The 9776-nt window shown below is 36.6% G+C and overlaps 1 protein-coding gene across 1 annotated transcript; it reads left to right on the top strand.

Moving 5' to 3' along the window:
* Positions 1–2980: 2980 nt before the first annotated feature.
* LOC143862372 (oleoyl-acyl carrier protein thioesterase, chloroplastic-like) lies at positions 2981–7276 on the top strand. The gene is made up of 7 exons (XM_077373412.1): positions 2981–3375; positions 4526–4659; positions 4775–4888; positions 5400–5495; positions 6187–6274; positions 6392–6460; positions 6720–7276. The coding sequence occupies exons 1-7, from the start codon at positions 3046–3048 to the stop codon at positions 6990–6992; spliced, it is 1104 nt and encodes a 367-aa protein (XP_077229527.1). The 5' UTR covers positions 2981–3045; the 3' UTR covers positions 6993–7276.
* Positions 7277–9776: the final 2500 nt, after the last annotated feature.

The raw sequence follows: 9776 nt of genomic DNA, 5'->3' as shown, positions 1-9776 counted from the left end.
TCAAAATTTTATGACCAAAATGCCCCTCAGTACATTTATTCTGCTTCCCTTCTTCTTTTTACAGTTTTACTTTTACCCTGTTTTTAACCTAGTTGAAGTGCTTCTTCTCCGGCGAAACCTACTCTTTTCTCCGGCAATACGTAAGAAGGTAAGCCTGAAATCTCATTCTCCCTCTCTCTCTATATTTCTATTTTTTTTTCAAAACTCCATCTAACATCATCTCTCTCTCTCTCTCTCTCTCTCTCTCTCTCTCTCTCTCTCTCTCTCTCTCTCATTTTTTAGGGTATCCAAAGGTTTTTTTTGCTTGAAATGCACAAAATTGGACCCATCAGCTTTCTGCCTCGTCAAATCTTTCTCAAAAAGGGTTTCGAGATCTCCCCTTCTTCTTCTCAACGCAAAAACAGGTACTCGAAGCCAAAACAGGATATTCGAAGCCAAAATTTACTTGGTCGAAGCCAAAAATTACTTGGTCGAAGTGAAAAATGTGTTTCCTGTAACATTCGTCGTTGTGTTTTTCGCTTCGACTAAATTTTTTTAGGCTTCGAATAACTGGTTTTTTTGCTTCGACTAACGTGTTTTTTGCTGCGACTAAAACTTCTGAATTCCAGTAACATTTGGAACTTTTTTTGTCTTTAACTAATATATTTTAGCCTCGAGAAATATTTATTGGCTTCGACTATCACGTTTTGGGCTTCGACAAACTTCTTTTTTCGCTTTGACTAACACGTTTTGGCTCCGACTAAATTTTTTTTATCTTCGACTTCTTTTTTTGGCTTCAACTAACTTTGTTTTTGCTTCAAGTAACTTTTTCTGGCTTTGAGTAATTTGTTTTTTGGCATCGACTAGTTTTTTTGCTTAAGTAAAAAAAATTTTTGGCTTCGGCTATCATTTTTTTTTTGCTTCGACTATCATTTTTTGGATTTGACTATCATTTTTGGCTTCGAGTAACTTTTTTTTGGCTTCAACTAGCATTTTTTTTGCTTCGACTATCATTTTTGCCTTCAAATAACTTACATTTTGCTTCGAGTGCCTTGCTTCTTATTTTGGCTTCGACTATCACTTTGTGGGTTTGAGCTATCGATTTTGGATTCGAGTTACATTTTTTTAGCTTCAAGTAACCTATGTTTTTGCTATGAATAACCCGTGCGAGTACCATTTTGGCTGCCACTACCCTTTTGCCTGGTGAAAGCTCTTTGTGCAACTGATTTTGGCTACAGCCACTAGAAAAGGGGAAATACTTACAAAGATAATGAGATTTTGGATATTTGGAGGAGGAAAAAGAAAATGAGAAAGGGGGGCGTCTCTAGAGAACTCCTTCTAACCTTTCAAGACAAATGAGCATATGCCGGAGAAATGAAGATGTTTCGCCGGAGAAGAAGGCTTCTATCGCCGGAAAATGGGCCGTTTCACACAAAAACGGTCGGAGTAAAACCTAGAAATGAAACTGTAAAACTTGAAAGTAAAAGCAAAAAAGTGTAAAAACAAAGAAGAGAAAGATAAAGTAAGGTTAGGGGTATTTTCGTCCTAAAAAGTTATTTTTTTAATAAAACAGCATTTCTTAGAGTTTTTTCAAAAGTCAACATTTTCTCGTCATTTTTTCAAATGTCCAGCATGTAATAGTAAATAACCCAAAAAAGATAAACTAATATGGGACAAGCCATCTAAAAGACGAAAAGCAGTCCGAGACAAGAGCTTATTCCAGTTAAAATCCATCCTACGGTCAAAAAGGCTCATTGGGCCTCACCTTTGCCCGGTATACTTGATTTGCTCCCTTGATCAGAATAAAGTCACAAGTATGGATACATTATATGCAAGGGAGCGAGGTTTCTGAGCTATAGCTCAATCTGAGCAAGCCACTATAAATACACCATCCTCCATGTTGTTTGACTCATCCAACGCATTCATTCCATAGAACCTCACATAGATAGGGCGTTCCTAACAATCCATCTCCATACAATCATCCTAATCATTTGATCTATACAAGCACAAAATGGACCCACTTTCTAGTCGCCATTTTAAACCTCCACAAATGAACGCTTACCATCATCCTATGGAGATGATTTCTTAGGCACACCTAGAATCAATATGTAACATAACCCAAATAAAATAGCTACCTACCCTAATTATAGTGGCTTGCTCAGATAAGCTATCTGAGCGATACCTCATAAACCTTTTCCCATATATAAAATGCATCCACCAATAATATTAATTATTTGGGTGCGTGCGGATTGTCTCAGTTTCAGTGTTTGGTTTTTTTTTTTAAAAGATCGAAATCAAGGGGTTGGAAACTTGGAATTGACAGAGGGCGGAATTTGAGAGGGGGAAATGCGGGAATCATTTTCCGGCAGAGGTTATATTCTGATTCCACTCCATATAAAATTATATTCCTTTCCAATTAAAATTTCCCATTTCATGAGAGAATCACAATAGGAATCGGAATATAACATCGATTCCGATTCTCCTGATTTCGGCAATCCAAAGGCAAACCTCTATCTTTCACATGGGATGTTCCTTGCCCGACAAAAACTATACGGATCTCCTTATGATTTTCTCCAAAATCAACGGCCTTGATTTAACATACATATCCCCACGTGGACCCAGCATTACTAATCGTGAAGGTGACTTTCTTAGACAACTGTCACAGAATGGGAAATGATTTTTTCGCCCCTCTGTAGGATAATGCGCCCCACTTGTGACGGGAGTTGTGGGCTGTGACGTGAATTGTGAGCAGACTTTTACGTTTTTTGACGTCAAATCACGTTAAAAGTGGGGCGCATTTTCCTACTGTGGGGCGAAACAATTATCGTCAAATCTAAATGGATGAACAGACTGTGTGACTGTCCCACATATAGAGGACAACACGTAGTCCCGTCGATGAAAATTAGGGATGGCATTTCTGTAATATACTTCCAAACCAATGGCATTTGCTTCCCAAAAACCCCCTCGTTCATATCGATCATCGAGCATAAAAAACTGAGAGAGAGAGAGATTTGAGAGAGAGAGAGAGAGAGATTTGAGGGAGAGAGATTTTTATTTTATTTTCCAATGTTGTCCAAAGGATGCAATTCGATTTCTCAAACCCTAGATCTACAATGCAAACCCAATTTTGGGGTATTTTTGGGATCAAAATCTGTAACAAATCGGAGAGTTTTGTCGATAATCAGATCATCATCACCATCCGTTGATCTTTCTGTATCTTCCGGTTCAAATCTGAGTTTTGAGAACCGGACCGATTTGGTGAAATTATCGGACCGGCTCCGGCTCGGGAGCTTGACCGACGATGGTCTCTCGTTTAAAGAGAATTTCATTGTAAGATGTTATGAGGTCGGGATTAATAAGACAGCTACTGTTGAAACCATTGCCAATCTCTTGCAGGTAATATTTTTTTTTTTTTTTTTTGGAAATGATATTTTAGTGTATTTTTATCAAATCTTGTGTAGAATGATTGTAGAATACCATTTTCAATGCACCTTAGCAAAAACCCCCCTTTTTTTAAAAAAAAATTTATTTGTTATTTTGATTGGGTTTGTGTGGGAGTTTGTTGAGTTCCTTTTCTGGGTTTTCTTTTTAAATGTGGGTTGTGTTGATTATTATTTTTTTTTCTTTTTGTTTTATTTTATCATGCAGTGGAGACTCTTGTTTTTAGTATTCTTTTCTTGGTGTTTGATTTTTTAGGTTGGCTATTTGTTTCTTAATTGTTGTTGACATTATTTGTTTTGAATTCTTGTTGAATTGTGCATGTTATAGTAGGAAATTTGTGATTGGTTAAGAGGGATTTATGTTTGACTATTTGTTAGATTCATGGGTGGGTTCTTATTTTTTGCAAAAAATTGGGCTATCATGTTTTTTATTTTTACTTTTAGAAGGTAGAATGAATTTTTGGGTTGGATATTTTATTTATTTATTTATTTATTTATTTTTGAATTCTGCATGTTATAGAAGGAAAATTGGCTCTCTGTTTCCTAATTGCTGTTCACATTATTTATTTATTATTTATTTTTGCTGAATTGTGCATGTTATAGAAGGAACATTGTGATTGGTTCAGAGGGGTTTATGTTTGAAATTTGTTAGATTCATTGGTGGGTTCTTATTTTCTGCAAAAATTGGGCTATTATTTTTTTATTATATTAGAAGAAAAAAATGAATTTTTGGGTTGGCTCTCTCTTTTCTAATTGCTGTTCACATTATTTATTTATTTTGAATTCTGCATGTGATAGAAGGAAAATTATGATTGGTTCCGGGGGGTTCATGTTTGACTATTTGTTAGATTCATTGGCGGTTCTTATTTCTGTAAAAATTGGGCTATTATTTTTTCTTTTAGAAGCAAAAATGTCTTGTTATTTTGGGGTTTTTCTTGGACTTCTACTCAAATGTCAGAAAGAAGTGTCTTATTATTCCTCAATTTTTTGCAGAATTAAGATAGTAGTTTTTCACATTTTAATGGTGAATGCTAGAGCAAGCTATGAAATCGTCTTTGTTTTTTTCCCTATTTTCAATTCCTTTTCTGGGTGGTCTTTTGATGTAGGAAGTGGCATGTAATCATGCTCAGAGTGTTGGGTTTTCCTCTGATGGTTTCGCTACTACCCTTACAATGAGGAAACTGCATCTCATATGGGTGACTTCTCGCATGCACATTGAAGTGTATAAATATCCAGCTTGGTTGGTTCTTGAACTCACAGTTTAACTTTGTCCTGTAGTCCATCCGTATGTCTATGTTTTCTTTTTTCTTCATACTAATTGGATAATCTTTAAGCTTATCTTGTCATGTGGGTAGGGGTGATGTAGTTGAAATCGAAACATGGTGCCAAGGTGAAGGAAGAATCGGCACCAGACGAGATTGGATTCTCAAGGACTTCGCTACTGGTACAGTTATTGGTAGAGCTACCAGGTATTTTGTATTTTTGACAGAAAGATTGAAATTGAGGTGATGAAAAAATATTCCAAATCTTACGAATTAAAAGATTGAGACAAACGAAGGAAAATAATTCCGGCATCTGTGTGAATCGGCTGCCTGATTGTGATGGTTGTGAATTGGTTTAGGTCTCATCAATAATCTTATGCTCATAAATAGTATAACAACTTACCAATCTCCAACATGGTCTGGTGGTTAGAGGGAATGACTGAATGAGTTCTCTATGCCAAAAGGTGTAGGGTTCAAGATTGGTACGCCAATTAAAAATAGAATAACAACTTCGATTAATCTTTTTATTATCACGTCACGATGTGCATGCTTTATAGGCAAACTCAGTTTGAGTGCCCCTACTATGTTGTTTTGATGTGTTGGATATGCCATACTACATGCCTGCAGTAATTTGTTTTTGTTATTTTAATGGTAATTTGGGTAATGGCAATGGTAAGCTTGTGCTTCTCAAATTTGAATTCTTGTCCGTTGGCTCCAGCAAATGGGTGATGATGAACCAGGACACAAGACGACTTCAGAGAGTTACTGATGATGTTCGGGATGAATACCTAATTTTCTGTCCACGCACTCCTCGGTAGGCTGCTTTGGTTCTTGGCCTTGATAGTTCCTTTTTTTTTTTTTGCCAATTCTCATTCATGAACTTAAATGTTTTTACTCAATGCGGTTGTGAGCCTAGCATGGTGTTGAATCTGCTATCCCTATAGACATAAATCATTAAGGCTTCGTCTCTTTCAACGTAAAATGGACTTAAAACAAATTTTATGCTCATTTTTAAGTGTAAAATTGGGGGCAAATTTTGTTTTTACACCCATTTTACATCGAAAGAAACAGAGCCTAAAGTAAATAAAGAAGGCTTTATAAATAAAGAAGGCTTGGTTATGAAAGGTATGATAATGTTATTACTGTACATAGTTGATGGTAGAACTATTTACACTCCTTGTCATGGCCTATGACATTGGATGTGGTATGCTTCAACACAACATATGGGCTGCTTTAATACCTTAGGCTTATGTAATGTACCCTTTGAGTTGTATATGAGTTCCTTAGGCTCCGCGATCCAACTGCAATGCAAACCACACAAAGCTTTGGGTAATCAGAGTGGATGATCCATAGAGCTTTATAGGCTAGAGACATCACTTCAACTCCGTCAGGATTATATCAAGGAAAAGACCCCATTCAACATCTTGTTCTTTTGTTTCAGTCTGGTTGTATTTGTGCTAATAACTTGGAATAGTGTGTATTGACTCATGGGTTTCGCTATCCAGATTGGCATTTCCGGAGGAGAATAACAGCAGCCTGAAGAAGATTCCTAAGCTTGAAGATCCTGCCCAACATTCAATATTGGGGCTTGTGGTAATTCATTTGAGTGACCTAAATTTCCAACTCCTCATTGCTTACTTGTCTGGTTAGTATTTGCTTTCTTGTTAAAGATCTCTCATTAATTTCTTACTCCCTACTGAAAATTTTCAGCCTAGAAGAGCCGATTTTGATATGAACCAGCATGTAAACAATGTCACCTACATCGGATGGGTTCTTGAGGTTTGTGGAAGTTCCACTTGCAGTTCTCCTTATCTATCTCCTCTTGTTTCTTGAACAATTTCTTCCATTTTTCCTTAACAACATTGGAACATTTGAGACTATTTGCGAGGGTTGATTTTCAGTGATTGTCTCTATAGGAAGTCCCATTCTTCATTTACATGATGCTTATTTGAATATGGTGTTTTTTCATTTGTCTGGCCCAATTTGGGTTCAAATGGTCCTAATCAGCTAATGATTTCTGCATTTTTCTTCGTGGCAGAGCATTCCTCAAGAAATTATCAATACCCATGAGCTGCAAAAGATCACATTAGATTATAGACGGGAATGCCAGCATGACAACATCGTTGATTCTCTTACTAGTTTGGAATCAGCAGATGGAGAAGCAGTTCCAGAGCTTAGCGGAACAAATGGATCCGCCACCGGGAAGAAACACAAACAGGATTGCTGTCAGTTCTTGCATTTTTTGAGATTGTCCGGTGTTGGGCTTGAACTAAATCGAGGTCGCACCGAGTGGAGGAAACTAGTGAGATAAGGTATCAGCTTCTATATTTGTTGTAATTTCCTTTCTTTCTGTTTACCACTTATCGTTTTTGAGGCATAACTTTATTTGGGGCTAAAATCTGTTTATAGATTGTATCAATTTTCATCTTCTCTTTCGAACATGTAAATTAGGATAATGATCTTCCCCTTTACATGAAGTTAGCATGATCAAGAGAAAATTTGTGTGGAGTAGAGAGTTAGTGAATCAAACATACCCATATGTCTTTTGAGGGGTCAAATGTATCAATCTATTCTCATTCACAGTTTCATGTTTAATTGCCTTGTGTTTTGAGGTCCTATTGAAAATTTGCATATGTAGGCAGGTGAATTAGTGTGACCTGTGATAATGGTACAGTTATAAAATCCTGTGGATAAATGAAAATTTATTGAAAAAATTTGGAGTTTTTTATGACTCGTTTTAAAACTTTAGTGCTTGCCCAGATTTTGAATTAAATGTGAAATCCCAAATGAAATTTGATTTTTGTGAACAGTTAGTTAATTTTATATATATTATTCATAAATTTCACATGAAATCCAAAATCATTTTTACCCTATGTCATCCAAAAAAAAAAGAAATCCAAAATCATTTTAGAAGGCATATTGGGAAGTGAACTCACAACGTGTTATGTCAAACACATGTACAGATGTACTTAACCACTGTTCCATGTGTTTAAACTATGCTTTGAAACTATGTGTATATTAAATATATGCTTTTTTATGTAGAAAAATATGTTCTTCATTCAGTATGTTTCTCAACTGTTCCCAAACATTTCCCGATTTTATCAAATATTTGCCTCATCGAATGATTCCTGGACGAACTTTATAATTACATTTAACAGTAAATCCTCGTTAATAACAAATGACATGCTTTGAAACTCAAGACTCTAAAGCTAGCATGTCTAGTTGGGTATTTCATTACTCTTGTTAAAGTATAAAAGATAAATAACGCCTTTCTCCAACAGCTTAAGCTTTTGGAGAAGTTAGTAAGTTAACATGGTATCAGAGCCAAAGGTCTCGAGTTCAAACCTCCCGGATAGCAAAAATCCACATGCGATGGTCGGCCCAAAGTGGGACCACATGTGCCACGTGTTTGCCAAGTGGGTCATACGTGCGGGGGAGTGTTAAAGTATAAAAGATAAATAATGCCTTTCTCCAACAGCTTAAGCTTTTGGAGAAGTTGGTAAGTTAACAATTCTTATTGCATTTTGGAAAAGTAGTTCCACTCTTACGTAATAGTTTAAGTTGGTCAAATTGAGCCTAACCAGTTAGGACACAATTTCAGTAACCCTTTCGTCATAACCCTAATTTAGAAGCCCAAAACCTTCTTAAACATAAGAGTAGTCGTGATGCAATCAATGTTGGCCTACCTTGCTTTATCTTATATTTATATGCTCCAAACCCTATCTCATATAACCCATGTTTCTCGGGACACTTGTTGTTTCAACTTTTGAACATTCATGCGTTTATGATGAGGGATCTTGACTAGCATATTTGTCTAATGATTATCATTTTTTTGAATGGTAGTTCATTTTTTTTTAAAAAGAAGCAAAACAGAGACTGAAAAGTGGAAAAATACAAGGAGACCGAGGAGGTCTCAGAACAGAAGAAACAAAAACAAGCAATAAAGCTAAACAAAAAAGCAACTAGTATGGAACGAAAAAAAAAACGAAGACCGAAGATCCTTCTCGGGGAGGAAGAAAGTTGAAATATGAGACTGCATCTCCAACCGCACCGGAATGGGCAAGCCTATTCGCCTCATTGTTAGAGGATCACTAACCATGGGAAGGACTGTGCCCAACAAATCATGGTGGAAAGAATCTGTTGTTGAATGCCACGAACCATTTTGCTAGAACCCTTATAGATACTTAAATTCTTATCCTTCCAGATGAGATCAGCAAAAACACTGCTAAGAGAGAGGCTCCAAAGCAATTTCCTTCCTCTGGCACTTTATCGTAAATAGGCTCACAATCCGGTTCTTTGGTGCTTTCTTCCTCATATTCCAACTCTTTAGAAAGGTTTACAGATTTGCGAGTTGGATAATCTAAAGAGATCTGCCCAAAACCAAGGCATTTAGAACACTAAACACCAGCACCTGCTGATTTGTGTGGTTTGTACCTCCCGGACATGATGACCAACTAACACGCTTTGGTTATCCTTTCTAACACCTTGAGTAGTTGTTGGCCTAACTCCTTTCCCTCGATTATCACGCCCCTAGTCAGACTACTGGCCACAATTCGTAGTTTTGGATGTCATGTCCTGATTGGAAGACCAATGAAGTCTAAGCCTCCTGTATTGTTTCTCAACCTTTAGCACTAGACTATAGGCATCATCTAACGATCAATAAGGATGTCATTTGTTATTAAATCCTCGTTAATAACAAATGACATGCTTTGAAAACTCAAGACTCTAAAGCTAGCATGTCTAGTTGGGTATTTCATTATTCTTGTTAAAATATAAAAGATAAATAACGTCTTTCTCCAACAACTTAAGCTTTTGGAGAAGTTGGTAAGTTAACATGGTATCAGAGCCAAAGGTCTCGAGTTTATCCTTTCTCTTGTGAATAAGTCTTTGGTTTTCTCATCCTCTCACATCTAGCTCGGAATTGTTCCCCACCAAATTGACGCATGCTTCTTCAAATTAATGGCTTCGATCTCGCCTTGTCGTCTGGCCCTTGTTATAAAAAATGCACTCCACTTCAAACTATCAATAAAATTCAGGCTGCTGTCTTCTTTCGAAATCCCGTATACATACCTTCTTTGAAAGGGTTATAGTCTAA

This window comes from Tasmannia lanceolata, unplaced genomic scaffold (assembly GCF_043159265.1).
Source record: "Tasmannia lanceolata isolate RefF3 unplaced genomic scaffold, GAP_Taslan_0.1 ptg000037l, whole genome shotgun sequence".
Lineage (NCBI taxonomy): Eukaryota > Viridiplantae > Streptophyta > Magnoliopsida > Canellales > Winteraceae > Tasmannia > Tasmannia lanceolata.
This window is presented reverse-complemented; position numbering and strand designations above follow the sequence as displayed.

Bases quoted from the DNA above. Each gene is read 5' to 3' on its own strand.
- LOC143862372 (XM_077373412.1), top strand. From the start codon at position 3,046: ATGTTGTCCAAAGGATGCAATTCGATTTCTCAAACCCTAGATCTACAA. The intron at 5,496-6,186 runs GTAGGCTGCTTT...TTCGCTATCCAG, and splicing joins TTCTGTCCACGCACTCCTCG to ATTGGCATTTCCGGAGGAGA. The intron at 6,461-6,719 runs GTTTGTGGAAGT...TCTTCGTGGCAG, and splicing joins ACATCGGATGGGTTCTTGAG to AGCATTCCTCAAGAAATTAT.